The following is a 23,517-nucleotide window of genomic DNA, read 5'->3' as shown; positions in this document are numbered from 1 at the left end:
TCCTGTTTTGTTTACACAGATATGAGCCTTGCTGTGTTTTCCCATATCAAACTGTATTAGTTTCTGTCATTGCAAACAGGGCTTGGCAGGCTAATAAAAACATCAGTGAATTGTGCAGCACATGGCTGCCGCTCTGGGAACGGTCGCTGTAGAGTAGCAGCTCTCATCTGGTTTTGGAGATCTGTGGGTCCCGCACCCATATATTGGCCAGGAGCCCATGTGAGTTGTGACCCCATGCCACTTGTCCTTTACACTCACTGACTGCATGCTGGCAAGTTGACCTTTATCATAACCCTGCTGTGTGACTGTCATTTGAAGTCTTTATTATTCATGCCTCCCTTTGGGTATATTGTATATGGGATCAAGAAGCAGGGATGCAGAGCTAGTTAGCACATTTACACTCAGCAATTACAGCACTTAGCTGCTGCTGAGAAAAATCAACACACGCTTTTCAACACATAAACATGAGGTACAAAAGCAGTGCATTTTCTACCCAGTTACAGCCACCTTTTACATGTGACAACACACCAGGACAAAAACATGCTCACTTTACTTTATCTTGTTTGCCACTATACACACCCACATGCATTGGCTTGAGCACAAGATTGCAGCATGCTTTGAAAAGAATACAAAAGTACAAACAAACTGAACCATCAACTGAGTATTTTTTTTATTTTATTGATTAGCTTCATCTCTTTATTATAGTCACAGTTTCTTTCATACAACATTTGTTCCTTTTTTTGTCTTTGATGTTTATAGCTCAGCCAGACGAGAGGCAAACACTGAGACTGAGACACTGTTGATATTCTTTGGACACTCGTCTTTATCCGCAGCAGCGTTAATCAGCAGCCATTCTAATTAAACTCAGTTTGCACTTGAAATGCTTTAAAACATGTTCAAACACTTCTGAACGGCAACTGTTCAATAGGACACATCGCTGCCTCCGTCCTGTTCGCAGGCGATAAGAGCAACGTGTGCAAAAGGAGTCGGCAGGGATGTATTATTAAAGTGCAGATTGTCTGTGCGTAATCAGACCAAGTCAATCCACATCACACACCTTCCCTATGATATTACTCATAAATGTTTCTTACCCCAATCCGACATCCATTACATCTTTATCACAACTATTTTCATTATCATCCAGCTCTGCCACTTGCCTTCACTCAGCCTCATTCTGCAGGCGTGCTAAGTCAGCAGCCTCCTACAAAAAGTAATCCACTGCCTTTACTGATGGGCAGTGATATAGCTCTCATCGTTTCAGTGCTGCAGCGACGGCTGCAGAACGTGGCAATCAGACAGTTGACACCCCACTTCTGCTCTGTCAACTGTTCAATTTGAAGAGACCACTATCAAAATGAATCCTATCAAATTACCTGATTACATTATACATCCAATTACAGTGTTTTGGTGCAGCTATCACCAAAGCATTTCCCTTTGTAAGGGAGGTGAAATATCAACTTTGTACTCGGAGCCAAAAGACTAGTTGTGCATACTGTTTGCATGTGTACTTTTAGTCCTGTCAAAGCCCTAACAGTCCTGCGCACCATATAACATAAACGTTAGCCAGAGGACAAAGTACAAAATACTTTCGCCTCGCAGAATTTTCTATCATTAAAAACAGGGCCGGAGAATGCTATTCGGATTACAAATGGGAAAATTTCAAATGCATGGTTTTTTCCCCCTCCCTTACCCTGTCTGAATCAATTGTACAAACCGGCATGATATTTGATGGCCTGTGAGCACCAATTATTAGAACAATATTATGGCTGGGGTAAATCAGGGGCACTCCAGTGGAATTCCAATAGTGTTTGGAAGCTATTTGTATTGGTGCTAGTCCTTTGGGGCACGGAGAAGGGCATACAGCTCAATAACTCAATTCTTAACAATTAGCCCCTGACATGTCCCCCAGAAAACATATACAGGGGACTCTAGTGGATAATATTTTCAAAAGTGTTGAGATTATTGTTTCAAAAGCCCAAACAGCATTGCAAAAGAAGTTGTGGCTCTGTTATCAAATCATGCATGCCACCTGATAAGATCAGAGTTGATAAGTTCGTAATTCTTCATCTCTAAACAGTTTAGGTGGCTAGTATTTCGTCAGCATCAGCATGGATCTCTGCACAAGCACCACCGCCTCCTGCTGTACTGTGAAAAAAGGCTGCCTGGTCTCCTGGGTCAGTAATTATCAACAGCACACTGGCAACATTTTATATGGCACAGTCCTTATCACACTCAATTATAAACATATTATACTGTAATCGGAGGGGCTCGGGGATCTGGGATCCCATCTCATCTAACAGGCCGTGTGCTCGCCACTCCCCTACCCTCCTCCTCTGAGCACACCTCCTCAGCAGTGGACCCAGCAGAGAGTGACCTTGGACAAGGGCCGACCTTGCTGCATCACCGCAGTCTGATGTTATTAGATTGTCGAGGAAGGAGAAAGGTTGAAAAAGCATACGCAGTCCATCTCGCCTGCGTTTGGTCTCCGGTGCACTTTCAAGGGGATAGGGAGAACAAATAGAGCAGTCTGAGGGTGTTTGACTTTCGTGTGTGTGGGTGTGTTTGTGTCTCTGATGTTTGATTGAATCAAGCGCTTGTGTCTGTGCAACCACATAAAGCATGACTCGCAGACAGACACAGAGCTGGCATTTGGAGTCGTCTGCTCAAGGGAGAGCTCCCATGCCTGAGGGGACCATGCTCACTCGGGCTCTCCTTTGGGTTCTGATGGGCCGTGTGCCGAGGTCTGATTGTAAAGAGGTCATAGCTTTGTGAAGGAAGCCCCTGAGGCCAGCTAGAACAATTAGAAATATGTGTTTCTGGGTCACTAGAGCACAGTTACAAGTCTCTTAATAGTTTTTCTATCTCCTGACAGTGGAGGCAGAGGAAGTGGCTTTACTCGGGCTGTAGTCTGATTCATGGTGCGATATCTCTGCGCTGGAAACACCAGGCACGCTACTGCTGTGTTTGAACTGGTTTACACTTGCAACAATACCGTAGATTTTCAGGGTTTTACTCTATACTGTAAATTCTAATCTTTCTCTCCTAAACTCAGTAGTCCTTAAGTCAACACCAAGCTGTGCTGCAAACACAGCAGTGACGAAACCAATGCAGAAGCAGTAACCCAGCTACAACTGAGCTAGGCCTAACATAGAAATGGCCATTTTTCCACATATGCACAGTAAAGGATGTACCAATGTAAGTAATATATCCATGAAAATAAACCTCAGTATCCCTTAAATATTTGATGAAATCAAAAATACAGGGTCTGCAGACTACTACAGAAGAACATGTGTAATTTAATTCATTTTTCCTGTAACACTGCTGTGAGCCTAATGCTTTCATTGGAAGTAAATTGCCATGGGCAACATACCTCTCTCTGAGCTGCATATCTGGTGCTTAATATAGCAGTAAACAAGTTAACAATGCTTGACAGGGATTAAATGGATATGGATTCCTAAGTGGCAGAAACTCAATGACACAGATCATATTAGTTGAACTGTTAAAAGTGTCAGACCCTGCAAGTTGAATTCAGATTTTAAGTTGCATTTCACTGCTGTTACTGACTCATGCAGGAACCTAATCCTTTGACTTGAAAAGTCAAGATCACCAGACCTGGATTTACAAGGTTTTCACCTGACATCAACAATATATGGAGAATGTTTCATCTTTAGATTTTCAAAGGGCATTGGCAGCACGACTCAAGTTGTGCCTGCGATCAGTTTATCCAGCTGTAATGTGCGTGTGAGAATATGGAACGATAGGAATTATCATAAGTGGTATAAGGGCTGCATCAAAACAGATTATTTCCCCCGACTCAATAATTTTGCAGGGTTGTATCACATCAGTCTAACTTGATCATCGAGCCCCTTCATTGTAGACATGACGTATGTATCAATCATCTACCCAGCTCATGCAGACTGGCATCTGAGTACATCCGAGTATGATTTGGTATCCTAGTTCTGGCATCTAAATTCTGAATGCCTCGAAAGGTAACATTTTTCATGCAGGATTATGAAATGGTTACTGTTTGCTCTGCATACTGCACGCTTCATTTGCATTTTAATGTAAACCCCCATTTACATTTACTAACAATACCACTGTGGTCAAAATTGTGGTTAAATTTATTATTAACAGTAATACCAGCAATTGGGTGAGAGTAAATTTTTTTTTTTTTTTTTTTTTTTTTAAATGCCCATAAGGCTTTTAAGAACAGGGGGATGTGCAGGTTTTTGAGATAGAAACCTAACACATTTTTCTGTGCAAACAAGTCAGGGTCTAGTGGCATTTGCTGGTGGCACCACTGCTCTAATGCCCATTTCCCCCCATGTTGTAAAAGGCTAAATTAGCCTCCTCTGGAGCCAATTTAGCCGAATTAAGGAGCTTAGAAAGGTCATACTTACATTTCATTTGAACTTAATAGACATTACAATAAGACTGCTTTTCTGTGTTTGCCTACATCACCAGCACACACTTTCAAATTTGATAAGACCAAATATCCAGGCATTATTCCTGATCCCTCATCATCCAGAAGTTTTACAGGTGGCTAGGGCAAAAACCTCAGGTATCCAATATCGTTATGGCATTTTCCCAAATTAGGCCTCCAATTCACTGTATGTTTGGCCACCGAGCTACCTCGTTAAGTTAAATAATGAATGAATTGCATGGGTAATTATGAAAACTGCTCACAAGCGGGACTAATGCTTCTGCCGGTTTAATTAGAGCAGGAGCCTGCCACTCAGGCTGTTCCCCATGCCAGTCCGAAGGACAGAATCACGGATTCTCAGGCTGGGGGAGATAAGGCTCAACTCAGGAGCTCAGTATGGTACAAATCTGCCACCATTGCACAGGCTGTGCAAGATTTGCAGCCACAGGTAGGAATGTTACCGACAGTGAGCCACAGCACATAACCTGGTCCAGTTATCCTAAGAGCAGTTAACCACCTGTTTCCAACATGGGAGCTATTGCAGCGTGGTTAACCTGTCAAAGACAAGAGGAAAGTATTGTCATCAGCATATGTCTTGAGAGCACACCAGAGAGCGTTAAGAGGCATTATCCATAGCACAGCCAGTTAGTGAACACTCAAGTGAAGGAATAGATGTGGGGTGGTAGGACGGGGGGTGATGCGATGAACACAATTGGCTTTATTTTTGTTCTGCACCTGCTAGCTGTTTGCTGCTGATGCTATCATAGAGCCAGAGGGGCTGCTGGAGCATTGACTGAAACAAGATGTCCTGCTAATAAGATTCAGAATCTTTCCTTCCATTAGAACGTGTCTGTTTCCCTCCCATTATTGGCATTGTTGTTGGGTCAGCAATCCACCCTTGTAACCTCTAGGCAAACTGACTCTGAAGGATACAAAGTTAACAACAAAGTGCATCAGCTCGGCAATAGTGAGCAGGGGCTGCAAGATAGGCAGCGATGCCCGTTCACTGAGGCCAGACTGAGGAGAGGTGACATTGGCCTTGACTGCCCAGAACCACCACAAAGCAATCTGTATAATGAGTGGTTTCCCCTCTGACTGAGATGACTTGTCATTTCATTCATACATCGTAGCTCGATACATCCTTCCCAACTCTAGTCAGCCCTCTCAGCCTGAGGGGAGAGGAGAAGTCAGTGGGGATGACATAAACACAGAAAGAAGATGAAGAGTTCACCAGGGGGAAAGAGAATATACATTGTATGTTGAATGAAATAAATTACCACAGTGATTCAGTTTCTTTGATTGCAGTTACAGAGTAAACGTGTTAACTTAAATATGAGAATTTAGCGTTGGAATCCTTGTATTAAGTTTTTTCTCTAAAATGCTAATACAATTCCTTTGGCACATTTGGCAGAAATTGGTTACACTGATTTACATCTTTGCTGTGTAACAAATGTCTGAGCTCATGTTGTTGTTTACATTATGTCTGTTTTGAAAAGTAGGAGCATGCGCCCCAGATAAGCCCCTAGGCTTATGCAGCACACAGCCACGGTTCAAACATATGAACTCTGCTATCAAATAAAGCAAAAGAAACTCAATTAAGGGAAGAGATCTGGTGGGAATTGCATCAAATTAGGTGACTGACAAGCCCAGTAATCTGGAGCGTATAGCATTTCTCATCTAATAACACTCAGAGATGTCCTTGGAAAACGGAGAATGTGGCGATGCTCAGCTGATAGAGAGGGAGGACAGCAGAGCTGCCGGGGCAGGGGTCATGTTTGAGTAGAGTGACAATTTCTTCCAACAACGTACCATCATATTTTTTGCTTCGTCAGCACACTCTTTAAAGCAAGGATGTCGTATTTAATCAAATTACCTGCGATAGCTGCTCCTTCTTTTATTAATTTATTGAGGGAGGGGGTGAGGGGAGTCGGGGTGGGTGAAGGAGCACAGATGAGCTCCTTTGGGATGGGTGTGTTTGTGCTTTCTGAAACGTGAACCAGAGAGGGCTGAGCTAACAGGAGCTGACAGTGGCAACCGCCCTAGTGCTCGGCTGTGAGAGGACCAGTTGGCTTTATCGCTCGAGCCTCGTTAGGGAAACAGCGAAAAGAGTCATCTGAGGCTCAGAGACAAGAGCTGGGTCTGGTGCTGCTGCTGTTCAGAGGAAAATGGGTCAGGTTTGACTCTTGATTTCAAGAGTTTGAGGCTGAAAAGCTGTTATGTTAAGCGATGGCAACCATTTCTTGTCCAATCACATCTCCTTGTAACTTAGAAAGATGCTGAATTAGCACTGCTGATGAACCATACATGATTTATTTGAAGTTTAATCATATAGCTCTGAGGTTAAAATCTCTAATCTAATTGTTCCATCAAACCTGATTTTGTCAATGAAGATAAAACGCAACCAGTTAACAAAATGTGGTGACAGCATAGGCAGCAAAATTAATAAGACTGGATGCTGTTCAGTCTCCAAGCCACCTCTTTCACCCTACTCTCACTCTCTGCTTTGGCCTTCGGGCGCTCAGGTGTACAGTGCGTCTGGCCAGCCTATAGGGCCCGTGGAACAAAGCCATAGTGACATTTTATCTGACGGTAGCTCCTGTGGGGCCTGAGCCATGCTGCCGAACTGTCAGGCAGATTTTAGCGCGATGAGGAAGGGGGAAAAAAGCCAAACAAACAGTGGCCTGGCACAATCTCCCATCACCAAGCAGAGCAGATGAGCACAGAGAGACATCCCTGGGGATCGCAGGAGACCGAGATGAAACAGAAAGCGAGGTCTCACCTTTTTGTTGTTGCTGGAACCTATAGTGCAGCTAGATTAAAAGGAAGAACAGCGAAGTGAAATGAAAAAGGAATCACTTCAGCTGTTTGAACGTGAAGACCCTTACTGGAAACAGGACTTCAATATCAATGGAAAGTGAAGAAAATAAAGCAAATATTGTCGTCCTTTGTAGGACATGGGTACAAGTGTCTTTTGTATAGTGCATGCCCTTTGTTTTACATGCAACAATACATGACAGGCACACCCCCTCTATTGCAGAAGTGTTATGGTAATCATACGCAATATTTCAAAAGCTTTTCATCCATTTTTCATTTCCCACTGTTCTCGGGGTGAGAGAACAGGCATGTTTCATCAACAAAGGAATATGTGAAGCCAAGCAAGCCAAGCACCCTCACAAGGTTGAAGGTAATAAATTCTGCATATGTAGAAACCTGGTGGCTTCAGTTTCTATGAGCCGGAAAGTTATCCAACTGCCGAAGTGGACACATTAACTATGTTAGGTGTTTGTTATCATTGTTGACAAACCACACAACCCCAGATTCACATTCCCATGTCACCAAATTTGATTGCTTAGTAGGTGGCACTCCAGTCATACATCTTCTTTCGATTATATAATGAAAACATGTCCTCTTGATAGTTCACAGAAAGGCTGCTCCATTGACACACAACTGTCTCACACAACAGCAGCAATTATGGAACTTTGAACATGCTTTGTTGTTTTTCTCCAGCTTCAGACTTTGAGGAACCTTCAAAGTAGTTTTAATGTGCTAAATGCTGGTGTGGAGGGGTCTAATTAAATATGTGGCACAAATAAGCCCCCCCTCTCGTTGATCTCTATAGGGTTGGTATTAACCTCCTGATTCTTTCACGGGCAGATGAGGAGATACCCACCACTGATGTTAAGCTGGAACTGGAGCGGGAGCCCCAGGCGGCTCTGATCAAATCTCCAACTAAGCGCTCCACTGTGCGTTGCACAGCCCAGTTCAGCCTCACATGGCCCGGGCTGCCCTAGCTTATACCAAAGTGATCCTCTTGCACCATCCCCCTGGTGTGAAAAAGAGGAGGATCGCAGTGGAGAGAGACAGAGATCAGATGGAGACGAAAGGAGGAGGAAGCAGAAACTGAAAAGGTGCAGGAGGAGTAAGATGGTGATGGAAAAATACTTCAGCATGGATGGCTTGGAGGAAGGAGGTCCATAGTATAGTGAAGTCCTTCAATGCCAAAGTTCACTCAAGTCAGGCAGAAGTTTCAAACAAGGCTTAATGCCTCTGCTTAGCAGCATCCGTTCTCTGAAAAGAGGGTTTAACACTTCTATAATAGGTGACAGACACTTTAAAATCAACCCTAGTTCCATTAGTGAGTGGTGTCAGGCTTTTAAGAACAAGGTTATAAACAGTTAGTGAGGAGCTTTTATACCTGAACCCACTTTGTCAGAACTGCTGCTCACTGTGATGGCTGATACGGATCTTGTAGCTTTTTCCACATCAGAGAGTAAATGCAAAGTATTACCATTGGCCCTCGCAGCTGCTCACATTGCCATCGTTCCGGCACTTCATTAAATCGATATTGTGGGAAAACACGCGGGCAGTGCCCAGTCTTTACATCGTAAACATACCCAGACTCATGGCCAGGTCCCACTGGTTAGTGTGCTGGCCGTACACCTAGTCAGTGCGCTTTGCTGATAATATGAATGGTAATGAGTGACTGGCTGCTAGTATTGAAAGCAAAAGTGCTGTCATAATTGAGTTAGATTAATTAAAGGAGCTCAGCTGTATTCTTACAGATCAGTGCATCTTATTAGAGAGCTGTTCTATGGGTTGAGGCACCGGAGGGGGTGTGTTTGTGGCTAAAGTGTATGTGTTTGTGTAAGTGTAACCTGCAGATTGTGGGTTAGGTGGGTTGTTGTGTGAGGAACTAATTGAAATGAGAGGCGATGTGCGAGTCTCAGCCAACATGGCCGGTCCATTTGTCAGGGTGACATCACTGCACTCACACCCCATCCATCTCCGCCCAGCACCACAGAACCATGCTCCTCCTGGTGATTAATATCCATACCTCCCTCACCGCACTGCCTACCCCCCCCTCTCCCCTCACACACCCACCCCACCCTCTCCGAGCTCTTGCTGCTCCACACCTGCACACCGACAAACAAACAAATACTCACACACACTCTGTTGGAAGCCCACCTCTTCACTTATGCACACAGTGGCTGCGTACTCACCCACACTCAGTGCCATGGCACTCCCATTTACTCTCTCATGCACATATGGCCAGAGCCAAACCAGTTACCCACATAAACTTCCTAATTGTTCCAAAGACAAACTGTCTTTGCTCTTTGGTAGGTTTGGGTATAGATTGTACTGTTTCAAATTATTCCTCCTGGTTCAGATATTTTTAGCTCAATAGAAACCAAAATATTTAGAAAACAAAAACCATTATTATTTGATTTATTTGCTGCTGTCATTACTTATGAGGTTTTAGGTGATTCTTTTTAGTTTCCTGCATTAAATAATTTTTAAGCAGTAATTACATTTTGCTGTATCAGTGTACTGTCTATGAGGAGCTTAAAGGATAAGGCTGGTGATATTCTGTATTTATGCTATTGACAACAAATCCTATGAAAATGCCAAAATCAACAATGTGTTAGTTTATTTCCCAATACTTTGTCAAGACTTTCCATCCCCGTCTGTGGCATAAGCCTGTTCGTTCCTACTGAAGATGTAACTCTTTAAGAAGAGGTCACTCGTACAGTATATACTTTCCTTTTTTTAAAAGGCTAAATAATTTCCTAAAACAGCTGGACACTAGTTTTTAGCAAACGTTACTCAAACAAGAGTATTGTATTTGTAGGGGTCTATTTTCTGCTGCGGATTTGGTACACTAGTGAATATTATTGTCAGTGTTCATTGTAATGAAGGAACATGTATCCCAGTGCCACATTGTGACTGGTTTATGAGTTTTTCATAGTTTTTGAACAACAATGGAGGTCATTGGCAAAAAAAATTTGCTATAACCAGCTTTGGCCCCATAGGAAATACATAGAATCAATTTAATGCTGATTTTGGTCTTTCCGTGGCATTTGTTGACAGACAGAATATCATCGGACTTATCCTTGACACTTTTTGAGTGTTTATTATGGTCTGCCATATTAAACAGGTACATTGACATATGCGTGACCAGCAATGTAGGCAAAAGTGGAGCAGGTCCAAACGTTTCTTTCAGTATGTGATAAGCAGAATCAAAAAGCAGGTTTCCTAACAAATCCTTGCTTCTCGTAGATTTGGAGCCAGTTCCTAATCACAGCACAACCCCACTGGCAGCTGCTATACTTTTTGTGGCCAAAAATATTATACCCTTCTGCAGACAAATAAAAAATCACTCATACAGTACACACCACAGTGCTAAACCTGAGGAAAATAGGTCTTAATTTAAATTGCTGCTGTTGATGTACAACCAAAGTTGGCAGAGTTTTACAAATCAATATTAAAGAAGACTACAGTATCAGGAATAAAAGGTGTAGACTTGGATGCCTGGGCTTATTTCACAAGTTCTCATTAGGAAGGGTCAACCAAAACTAAGCTCATTATGGCCAACTATCAGAGCTCCTCCAACCTGAGGAGAAGAGGAGTTGGGCTTTGAAGAACCTTTAAATGATGACCTTTCTCTCCTTCTCTGCTCCATTGATGTGCTTTGATAAGGGGGGCTCTGATCTCTTCTGTGGTATCACAGCGCATCACACCAGCACACTTCCCCATCCTCCCTGAGCTGGGTGGTGCTAAACTTTCTCACCACGCCCTCAAATTACATCACCCAGGCTCAAATTCATGTTTCACACCATGCCTTTGAACTTGTGCAGCCACGGGCCAAAAAGGGAGACAGAACACCCTGCATGCAATGTTGTTGTTTTTTGTTGTTTTTTTTTTAACAAAGGATGGTGAATATACTGTAAGAATAGGTATTTCTAAAATATCAGACTAAAGTAAAGGCAAATTATTATTCATGAAATTTCTCCCTACGATGCATGTTCCTCCAAGTGGAAACAAAGTGCTGCTTAACCTCACAGTTGGGACTCTCCAACACCAGTCTCTCCCTCTCCTTCTGTGAGAGCATGCAGGTTCGCCTCCGCACCAGCTGTGAGATGCAAAGCTTCCCTTAATGTGAAAGCATTTTGCTGTCTTTGAGAATCCACTGTCTTTGGATATACACTGAAAGGAAAAATGTTGAGAGATACGGAGAAGAAAGAAGGTGATAGGTAGTGGAAAAAACGATGGAGAACAGAGAAAGACACTGATAGCACAGGGAGACAGGAAACATGACAGGGAGAACCAGCAGAGAGAGAGATAGTAAAGGGAGGGTGGGAGAGAGGCAAAGGGGAGCAACAAAGCCGAAAGCCAGCAGCGGCTATAGCCGATATGTGATTGATTGAGTGGCGTTCAGATGCCAGGGGTCATACATATGCAAACTGCTCATTTGTAGTCGCTGCCAGGGCTGCTGTTCGCCAGAGCCCTTGAATAGTGTCGCCTGACCACCGGGACACATCACACAATCAGATTAAGCATCCCCGAAGTCACATGCAGGACGACCAACAGCTGCAACGTGCACCACCAGCTCTGACTTACAGTGTCTGTTTTTCATCCCTGTCTGCTATAATAAGGCCCTTGTCTATCTGTTAGAGATCTGGGTTTTAGGGCCTCAGATATGTGTCAGATGGGTTTCGGTGTTTGTGTGGCGCAGATTTTCCCTCTTGCCATTTTGTTTCTTTTTTTGTTAGTTTGTTTTTTTCAGTGCTTTGTGGCACACAAACCACATTTTCCATTTGAGTGGCTCAGTCCGTATAAAGCAGCACAGTATGCATGATGCTCTATCTTCAGCATCATGCACCAGACTATTCAACCACCCTTCAGCGCACAATATAGTAGCAGTGTTGGTTCATGCTGCACACTCTGCATCTATCTGTGTCATGATAGATGCAGAGTGTCTGAGACTAATACTTGAGCCAAAGCATTTAGGTTTCTGTTAGTCATCGGTCTGTTCACATTTTCAGCAAAGACCTGCAGTTTAGTGAGCGTGTCATTATTCAGTTTGAACTCTCCCAGAGTCGAGGAGCAGGCCCCTGAAACATCAGGTGACTTTGTTGTAATTCTAGGCGATCTGATATTTTCTTTAATTATTGATTTGTGATGAGGCCAGCAGGAATCAGGGGCTCATACATAAAGTCCTTTTCCCGATTTGAATCTACAATCATATTATATTCATTCATATGGAACCAGTCATTTGTAGGGGTGACAATCAAAAAGTTTTTTTTCCCCAAGTCTTTATTTTCTTTTCCACCGGAAACAAGGATATGGTGTTGGGTAAATGGCCTTCAGTGTTCAGGCTGCCATAACGACGCTTTCTTGCGCTTGTCTGCACTTCTCGCTTGCTCTCTCGCTCTCTCTCTCTGTTTCTCTATCTCTCTCGACCTCCTGCTCTCAGATCAGAGCTCCAGCCATACTATTGGCCAGTGAGCTGTAAACAGGAGCTGTACACTGATCCAAGCGGCAATCACCTTCATTCAGGTCCACACACATGCCCCCTTCTGCCCCGATCCCTTCACCCAGCTTTTCATTTTTTATTTTTATTTTGAGTATGTCAGTGAGCTGACCCGGACCCCCCCCCCCGATTAAAAAAAAAACGGGAAAATGATAAATCTTGTGGGACTGACTTGCTGTGCAGAGGATGGACGCGCTTGGGTATGTCTCTTGCTCATCATGAGCCTGACACACAGGCCCTTTATGTGGCTGTGTGGAGGGTGGCCCCTTTCCTCCTCTGCTTCTCATCCACACCCCAGAGGCTCCCATTCAGCCCAGGCCTGGCTGGGGGGAAGTTTGAGCTCTTTTGTAGTGGGGGATTCTTAGGGGAGGCTGTCAAGGCTGCGACTGTGTGGGCCTTTATTTCCCCAGAGAAGAGAAGAGGGGAGAAAAGACAGAGGGAGAAGGCAAGAGGGAGACGGGGGGAGTACCAAAGGAGAGTTTGGACACAGACGGCCTTGTTAACCGGCAGCCCCAAAGAGAGAGAGGATGAGAGGGAGAAAGGGATAGGGAAAAGGCGAAGTAAAAGCAAGAACAAATCCAACAGAAAACCAAAAATCTTTCCCTCTGTTACGTCACCGATGTTATTTCCATCCTCCTTCTGCTCCTCCTCCTTCTCTTTTCCACTACACCTCCCTATTTGTTCCCTCCATCTGTCCATGTGTAAGCTCACTCTTCAGCTCAATAACGAGTTTTTGCCCTCCCCCTCACCCTTCCTCGCCCCGTTCTCACCCTCCGCCATTACTTTACACACATTCCATTATCTGGGAGACCAGGCTAAGAGAGATGTCTGGGGTCGGAGCGATCATTATCATCACCTCTTTCCGCTAGACTGTGAGTTATAGTCCAGCGTATAAGAAACAGACATTTAAATCATAATCAATAGAGCAATAGCAATGCTGAGAGGCATGGCTAAAGGAAATCACTGCCGCGGCTCAGGAGGAAACAGACACACTCAGTTTAGACTGAGATAGTGGCGTGTGCTTATTGACAAAATATTATCAAGCCACAGAATGCAGAATGTGGCAACACGCTCAGCGCTGGCTTTTTTTGGGAAATTTGGATATTCAAGTGATGCAATAATTGTGGCTGGTGTGGGAAAATGTGTGGAAATGGAGAGGTCCTAGATTTAAGCAGTGATCTCCTGGTCTCGCGTACTGCTTCCGGCAGGATGGCTGAAGCTCAAACGCCGCAGAGGGGGGACACTGTCATGCTGTATACATTAACGGACCCTCTGATCCTGTTAAGGTGACAAGGGCAGCAAAGTTTCTCACAGAGGGAGCTGTACTACACACACACACACAATGTTTCATCCTGCAAGGACGATGCAAGGTGACAGGTGCGAGCTGACCCGGCTGCGACCAGACCATGGTCACCGCTGCCACTCCGACTGAGATCAGAACTGAATCTCTGACTCTGTGCTGCCACAAAGAGAAAATACCAGTCCTTCATACAGCAGAAGTTCACCACATCACTGTCAAGGAAGAACAGCTTTGAGACACAATACAAAAACACACCATGTAATCAGTCAGGATAAATTAAAGTTCTAACATGCAGAGAAAGAGCACAGAATCACTGTTATCAATCCAAACAGCCTGGTTGCTGTGAATAAAAAATACTCATGCAGATTCCACATCTAATTCACCCAGCATGTGTAGACAGGTTAGATTCCATATTTGGATTTTTTTTTTTTAACCGTGACACGACCTATCACAAGTGATGCTTATATATCCCGTTTCCTAAACAGATCTTAAATAAATACAAAAATCAAATCAGTTATATGATTCCTTTTCTCCAGCGTAGTTCAATTTCAGGGCATTTCTATTAATTCAAGGTGACAGAAAGTATTTTCTTTGGAAAGCAATTAAGATAGAAAAATAATTGCTTTTATGCATAGTTATTTCTATATTTATATTTGTATTTTATAGTCTGTTGTCTTTATAAATGTACTCTGAAGGTGTTTGGACTTTTTTGTTTTATGGATATTTCTTTACGTCACCTATGTTTGTTTTCAATCTGTAGATATAAGGCTTAGGCTTCGCCCCAGTTATGGAGAATGAATTGAAAAATATCCCACATCTAATCTACAGTTTGTTACAGAACTCACAACAGGCAAGATTAATAATGTCACAGAGAAAATTAAAGTACTTCAAATTAATTTGTACGCACTTTACTTTCAAAGTATCGGATCAACTTGAGCTATTTACCATTTAATGATTATTTTATGAATGTTGAATTAACTTGACTGGGAGACTGTAATTGTGTATACTGTTTGTGCCAAAGTTAATTGTTCAGATCATTTAAAAGCAAATTTGCATATTGATTTGAATTCAGTTAACAAAGATGGATATTATGTGATTACCGTTCATAATTAAATGCTTATTGTAAAACAGCACCTAGTTTGTATTAAGAATCTCAGTTGAATGTTAGGTTGAGCAGCACTGTCAAGCACATAACCGGCTTGACCAAATAGTTCTGAAGCACAGAGCTGCAGCCCAGAATCCCAAGGTCCTGTGTAGGTGTGAGCTGTGAACAGATAGTGCACTGCACTTCACGGTTCATGTGCAGCCAAAGCCCACGCAGTTCTGATCAGATGGGGATCATCTGCTAGATCTGAAAATCTATAACCCAATCCCTGGTTAGGAGGGAGAAATTTACATAACTCAAACCAAAGATAGAGCAAAATACTAATATTTATTCTATGGCATTTTTTAGGTAATCAGAGTGTGTGTTAGGTTGATGTTTATGTATGTTTTTCTTTACATTGTTTAAGTCGAACCAAAGGCCAGAGGTGATGCATAGGTGATGGACGCAAAGAAATATCCATAAAACGAAAAAGTCCAAACTCCTTCAGAGCACATTTATAAAGACAACAGACTGCTATAAATATAAATATAGAAATAACTATGCATAAAAGCAATTATTTTGCTATCTTAATTGCTTTCCAAAGAAAATACTTTCTGTCACCTTTCCAATTAAAACATAACCAGCAGCTATATTAGATGTACTGTATTTTTAAATGCTGCCTGCAGCATGTCTTGTCTGAGATATTGGATTCCTCGTCTACATTTTAATGACCAGTTTCATTTATAGATGCAGAGGATTCAATGTGGATAAACAAAAAGTCACAAAAGACTCGAGCACTGAGCAGTGTTTTATTCTGCTAGCTGGGGATCCAACTCTAATGATTTACATTTTGTCATAAGTAAGGCTTCATATTACAGTGCCCAATGGATAATGTTTACTATATCTTTTCAATTAGGCCAACAGTTGAACAGAATCCCTTTTACATGCCAGTGTACTGACATTTCTTAACCCATCTGACATACACTTGGTGAAGTGTGAACCATTTCACAAATGAGGGTTATTCTGGGAGAGTCACGTCTCCTCTCTCCCCACAGCACCCGGGCGAGGGTTGTAAAAGCTGTTGTCCTTTAGTTGTGTTGGAACACGAGGTTCAGCCCTCAAGAGAAAAAGGAAAAGAGGAAAAGCTCTCCAACTGGAGTCTTCCTTTCTCCTCTCTGTCTGTGTCTGTCTCTGTTCCTCTGCCTGTCTCTTTCGCTCTCTCTCTGCATGTGCCCTGCTGCTCTGTCATCCTCAGGGATGCGTCTGAAGGAGACCATCTGTTGATCCATTTGTCTCCTGCTTTGCTTCCTGTGCCACCGCCTCTCTCCTATCGATGATCAGGCCTGGCCTTTCCCCTGCCCACCCTCTTTATTGCTGCCAACAAGCACCCAGGGCGAGGCGGGTGTGCTGTTGGGGGTGGGGCAAGAGGTTGTGCCCTCTATAGTCTCTAGTCGTACAAAGTCGTACAAAGAGGAAATAATAGGCATTGGCAGACATGCATCCTTTTTTGTACATACATACCATAAAGTTAATGAGCCTGGAGCAACTGCTTTCTAATCTTTGTATCTACAGAGAGCATCGCTGTGCTGACCAGAGTAAAAAAAAACACAGATTTGATTTTTTTTTTCTTTTTTTTTTTCCCATTGCTGATATCAAAACTATTCCCTTTCCCCCCTTAGGACTTAAACACAGAGAGCTCATCATTACATGGAGGCATAGACCATGAAATAGATGTTAGAACAATGCTGAAAGACCAGCACTGGAGGCTTGCGAACATTCACCAAAAACACATTTCTTGCTTGTGAAGTGTTTGCCGAAATTGCCGCTAAAGAGAGAAGGGTCTTGGTTTCCACGCATGTCTCCTAGCTGTCACCTCATATGCATGTGCAGGGGTTTGATGGACACTGAGTCCACCATGGGGACTTCAGGGATTGCTTGCCTTTGATCTGCTCCCGCGACTCTCGATTACCCATCATTCAGCAGGGCTTAGGCCCTGGAGAGCACCTGGGAGAGGGTGGTGTGTTAAACATGAGCTCTGATGTACCCAGGAGAGGCTCACTGTCCAATTCAGGCATCATATAGCAGATTACACAGGCACAGAGGAATAGGTGCCCGGATACTGCCTGTTGTGAATGTTTAGACTGAAAGTATGTGGAACTACAGAGTGTGAGAGAGAATCCAGACACTGTCAGAGTAAGATCATTACTCTGATAGGAAATATAATGAGGTCGCAATCCATATAGAGGTGTTTGCAGCGTCAAAATGATTGTAAATCTTATTATTACGTCTTTTTCTCTCTCTAACTGTGGAGCTTACACAGATTCGTAAGGTTTTCATCAAGACTGCTCAATATATCTGATGATAGGTGTACACCTGGGGAGACATGCCATTGATTTCCCATGAGGGGCAGATGATATGTGGTCACACACACTCCTATTTTACCAACAACTCCGTCATCTAATAAGTCATGATTTAACCTGTTGTGATGGTTCATCTGACAAAATCCGGGTGGGGTTAGCCATTGCAGATCATATTTTGTGTTACAGGTGCACGTGGAAAATAAATAGCTGTATACATACTGCATGTGCAAGTTGCAGACTACCTACTTATCTATTTTGGTCCGAGGCTCATTTCACTATGTAAAACGATATTATATATTTGATTAGCTTTCTCTGTGTGAGTTTTTAATCTCTTAATCCCTGTATGTGTTGCAGGCTTCCTCAGTACTGGTGATCAGGCTGCTAAAGGGAACTATGGGCTCCTGGACCAGATCCAGGCTTTAAGGTGGATCAGCGAGAACATCGGCTTCTTCGGCGGAGACTCCAACCGCATCACTGTGTTCGGTTCTGGGATCGGAGCCTCCTGCGTCAGCCTGCTCACCCTCTCCCACCACTCTGAAGGTACAGCACAGCATGGAAGGGGGGATGGGTGATACAGTTGTGGATCTCATGCCTGCTGGTGTGCAGGCTGCTTGATATTAGAAACTGGCGAGGCAGGTCACAAGTTATTGAGTAATGTATTCCACTGTACTGTGCAGCATGGTGAATGTTTAACAGGCAGGTGTTTGCCTTTAAATTACTGTGACGTTCATTCCCATTGGGAAATTGAAACTCCACAGCAGATTTCAAACCACATATGAGTCTCGACGCACTCTGCTGGTTTGCTATAGTCATTTTAGTCGGAAATAAACACGCAGGTATAATGTGTCTTTGTAAGCAAGATAAAAGGGACAGGGTGTACCAGGGAGAGCTTTTTAGCGGCAGCCACAGTCATGCTAAATGACACATACGCACTCACACTGTTCTCTTTGTACGCACTGTTGTTTATCTGCTGGCTACCTTAATGCTACTTCATGATGATTTACTACCCATGTTTTCCATGTCTTTAATACTAAATGCAGCGTCCACGCTTACCCTGGACATGCTATAAACATTCCTCATACTCATGCTCCTCTAATGTATCATTGAATGCAGATGGAGCCCCACTGCTTATACATAAGTTCTTGCAGGAAGTGCTTTGGCTCATGCGACTGAACTGTTGCTTTGAGCACCAGCCATGAATGTCAGCCTCCAACGGCAGCCTGCAGAGCCAATGGGACACTTGCATAATCCATAACCTGGAATTATCACAGTCATTCATGTTTTTGTCCATCCATTTAAAAGCTGGCTGTTTTCTTGCATGTAATTGATAGCAGCGTTGTGTACACAACAGGCTATCAGGATATTGCGATGTTCTTGTATAGCAATGTTGATGTTTTTCCACATTGCTTATGTCGTGGTAATTTTCCAAATGAGAAATCTTTACATTCACAACTCACATAACCTGCTTGTGAACATGTCAACAAGCCACAAACATTCTGCTTTGGACACACATGGCTGGAAATATTTTACAGGGCTTTTACTGTACATTACATGGAAGTGAACTGCATTAAAGAAATCACTCTTGCGTTAAGAAAGAATTGGTCTTAGGCAATGTCTTGGTCAGGAAACTATTAAGTAGCATAGCCGCAAACACCACACACACTAACACTCACTAATACAAACACACAATTCTTCTTCTTGACACTAGGCTGAGTAAAATCTTTGTTCTTGTTTTTTTGATTAGTAGATCAACGTGCATTTGAAAGAGGTCATTTGAGCTGCTCTTCCCTGGGCTCCATTACAGCAACAGGGATTTGTGATTTGTTTTGCGTTCTCCAATTTGCATTAAAGTGTTACTAATTGCCTTGATTTCCTCCAATGACTGATGACTGCTTTTCAATTGAATTTTTATCATAAATGGCGTTTTTATTCATACTCCATAATGCTACACTCCATGTAGCATGTTATTATACTGCCAGTGAAAACTATCTCCTCTGCCTCCAGTAAATTGGATATTACCAGGTCTGTTTTTTCCCCTGAATGGAAATGTATGCCCCACTGATGGGATAAAAAAAAAAAAGAGTAAAACTTGAGGGATCCTAGGAAATTGAAACAGGAAGCCTTCTATCACGCCAGGATTCTTGCTGTGAATGTTACCAATGGCAATCAGATTTCACACAGTCTCTCTCGAAGCGCAGATTGTTGTAATTATATAAAGTTTAGGACTGGAGTGGGCTGCAGGATGTGACAGGAAATTCAAGTGAAGAAATGTCTTTTTGCACCTGCTTTCACAACCTCCTCTGTACTCTGCCCCTCCTCTCCTATAGTCTGAACTGTTGGAGTGAAAGCTGGTAGCATGTTCTTGTTGCCAAGATAACACAGTAAACAAGAAAGGAATCAAAGTGTCTAGATCCGCATAGCGGTGAAAATTGAAGTAAAAATCTATAATCAAATGAATTATACACTGTGGCATGTACACACCTGGTTTCAGGTGGCCTCTAGTAATGGATTTGTGTAATGATTTCCTATCCATGTTAGCAGACTGCATCTCAGGAAAACCGCCTTATATTGAGTTTCCTACTCTGCACCCTGAATGGAAATTAAGCCAGGAAACAAAATTGTAAACAATTTATCATGGCTCCTCCCTCATCTCCTGATTTGACTTTTTCACAAAAACAAATGCTCACAAATGCTCACAAATGAACATTAAATTGAAAATGAAATCACATTGAATGTGGCGTGCGTGAACTCTGGTGTCGAATAAGGTGGGCTATTATAACATGGGATGGAGTTCACATTTCTACATGTACACAGATGCAAAAACATTTTCCTTCACCTGCTGCTCAGATGTAGGAAAGCGAGGCCCAGGTAAAAAAGAGAAAGTAAATCAACAATGACACACTGTTCTGGAGCTCCCTGGTGTGTCTGTGTATTTAATGACAGTATTCCCTCTCTTACTGTACACAGACTGTCATCACTGCCTACAGTGCATAGACTTTCCATCTAACAGAGACTCCTTTTATGCCTGTTGGTGGCAGAGTGACAACTTACTTCAGATGCTCCAGGCTCCTCTCGAAGCCTATTTAATAAGCTGGATCCTCCTATATCATCCTAGCCCTTCGGCCTCTCTCTTTGATTGCCTGCTCCTCTGGCCTGGCCTTGGTGGCGTCTCCATGTGGGCGTGCTGAGGGCTCCAGTCACAGGGTACATCCATCACTGAGCCTCCCCCTTCTGCCCTGCGTGGAGGCTAGCCTGGACGCCCTCTCGTGAGGGCTGGATTTTTTAGAGCCCGGTCCGTGCCCTGCCTCCTCCATCTAATCTCCTCCTCACTGCACCCATCTGTCTCCCTGCCTTCACAGACAGTAAAAGGATGCAAGGGACACATGCTTTTTCTCCACGTGCCAGTGTGTCTCTCTCCCTCTCTGCCTCTCTGGGTTTCTGCTCCCTAGTCTGCAGCATGTGTGGTGCGTTGCTATTAATAAGATGGCTGCCTTGTCTGCTATGTGGCAAGCAATCTAGCCGCACATCTGAGACTTTGGAAGCAGAATGGTCATTAAAAGCACAGTCTCTCTCGGCAGGAGAGTGTTTTTGACCAGCTTATTAAATGTAGCTCAACAGTTGTGTTCCCACAGAGGGAAATCTCTGTCCCCATCTTCTTTTTCTCCAGCTTCAAACAGAGAACGGCACAAGAAGTTCAGAAGCAAGGACATTAGCCAGTCCCACGTATTATCTATCTGGCATCGCAGAGGCATTAATTGAACATGCAGATTTGGCTTTTCCCCTATCTCCTAATAATCATTATGATATAAAAAGTGCTATGGCTTTCTCTGTGCGTCAACAGAATAGCAAGTAGCCAATGATTCACATGTATTTGTACATATGTGTATAGGAGAGTTTATGTGTGTTTCACAGTACGCAACCTAGAGCAATACTGTGTCTACACACGGACCTGCATCAGTGTGCGTCTCCCAGCTGTCCATGTATGTGCAAGTAGGGATGTCTATCCAGGAAGCACACATGAGGGAAGGGCTAGTTGTAGAGGCGCTGAAGGTCATTCGGTTTCCTTTTTTTCCCCTCTCTTCCTGTAAGCAATCAGGATAAAAGCTCCGCTTCTGAGGAAGTGCTCCCCTTTTAATGGAACGTCTTGGACATTAAAGACAGCTAGTGTGGAGGATCCTTCATGCCAATGTCAGCTTTCATTTTTATTAAGACTTCTGGGTTATTGAGGACCATAAATGTGCATGTTAAATGCTTGGGTTTTATTACAGCGGTGCAATGAGTACCAAGGCTTTTTAATGCAAGACACCATCTAGCAAACACTGAAACCCCTTGAACCATGAGTATGAAGAGGGCAGTGTGACAGTTACTCAGTTTTCAGGAAGGGGTAACAAGTTTTTGAATCCATTTAGTGTGAAGGATGGCATAGAAGGTGATTAAGTGAAGGAAGGCATTGTGGTATGTGTAGACATAGAGGATCTGAGAGATTGAAAAAAATCACATGGCGTGGCAGGACTTTTTTCTCAAATCAAATCTGAAATATTAACTTTATTAATGGCTGCTCTTCATAGTGAAGTACGTGCTGTGGATTTCCTGACGAGAATTTATGATTCATGTAGTCTTGGAAAGGATGTGACTTAAAAGTCATAGTAGCTGATGTATTACTGTCCCATTTCCTTCAGCTGATTGGGTGACAAACTAGGGCTTCTGTTAGAGTGACTTGATTGTGATGTAATGATTACGCCGAGACACAAACTACCAACAGTCTTTTATGATCAAGTAAGGTCAAGTATGTACAGTCGGTGAATCATCTGAGGGCGAAGAAATGGCTGGCAAAGAAATACTTTAATAACCTAAAGTAAAATGACACACACATCTTCGTGAATGTAGCAGTAACTTATTACTGTACATTATAACACAGAAATTTACATCCGTGCTTATTAGAGGATTAGTAAATTAAATGATAAAATGACTTGATGAAAATGTGATCCATTGGATACATTTGGTCTAACATTTTAACTTGATAAATACTTAATTTAATAAACAGACAATGTTTAGATGGATTTGATTAACCTTATAATATGTATCACAAATACATCAACATTTATCACTGAATTTGGGCTGGTCTGAGTTTGTTTTGTGTTTTTTGTTTTTCGAAACATCTGTACTGGTCAGTCTTTCAATCATAAGCTACACCAAGTAACACTCATTACAGTTTTGTTATTTCTGTTAAAACACCTTTTATCCCCACCACCACCCTCCCCGTGTAAGACACCAGACTCCCTCCTGTGTCTATCTAGAAATGATAATGATACACAGAGGCAACAAGTAAGTAGCAGCAACAACAACAACAACAATAAAAAATGATAATAATAATAAATTGTAACAAATTAAATAGTGGCTTTTGGTTAAAAATTTTATAATATGAACATCTCTAACTGGACTTCAAAAAAAATTAATTAAAAAAAATCATGCTGATTAAATTGTGAAATATGATTTTTTTTTTCATCATATCGTATCAATTGCTTCATTAATCCAAAATTTGCTTCACTATCACATTGACCTGCGAAACACATTTGTGTAAAAACACCAGAGAAGCAGTTTTCAGATACAGCCAAGTCTGATGGATCTGGTTCAGCAGGTGAAAGTCATGCATCAAAGAAGGATTAATAAACACATTTCTATGTTTCATCCCTCATACCTCGATTACTGGGGAAGATAAAGTAGAGTGTATTTAACTTGGTCATTTTTTATTTATTTTAGTCTGTTGTTATTTTTTGGTAAGTTATGTCCTTTTTCTCCATAGTTTCATAAGTAGGATACTGTAGACACACATGATTCTGTATATACATACAGTACATTGTTTCATACAAAGCAGTGTTAGTGCACATTACTGTGAGCACTGCAGTACCGATAATGTTTAAAGCACTATGTACATATAATGTTTACAACATGTGTGTAGAGCTGAAATGTCAAGAACTGACACAATTAGCCATTTTTTTAAGCAAAAATTACAAATAGATTCACTGATCCCAGGTGTAG

General features: G+C 42.6%; 1 protein-coding gene across 6 annotated transcripts in view; it reads left to right on the top strand.

Moving 5' to 3' along the window:
• The window catches only part of nlgn3a (neuroligin 3a), a 90,834-nt gene that overhangs the window by 34,067 nt on the left and 33,250 nt on the right, over window positions 1-23,517 (top strand). For all 6 annotated transcript variants that reach the window (XM_040119942.1, XM_040119941.1, XM_040119940.1 and 3 more), the window contains one exon: window positions 17,833-18,018. In XM_040119942.1, the coding sequence (XP_039975876.1) occupies window positions 17,833-18,018 (186 nt within the window). The remainder of the gene's footprint in view (window positions 1-17,832; window positions 18,019-23,517) is intronic.

The sequence above is a fragment of the Xiphias gladius genome, chromosome 23 (genome assembly GCF_016859285.1).
Source record: "Xiphias gladius isolate SHS-SW01 ecotype Sanya breed wild chromosome 23, ASM1685928v1, whole genome shotgun sequence".
NCBI lineage: Eukaryota > Metazoa > Chordata > Actinopteri > Istiophoriformes > Xiphiidae > Xiphias > Xiphias gladius.
The sequence above is the reverse complement of the archived record's forward strand: the minus strand, read 5'-3'. Positions and strand labels throughout refer to the sequence as shown.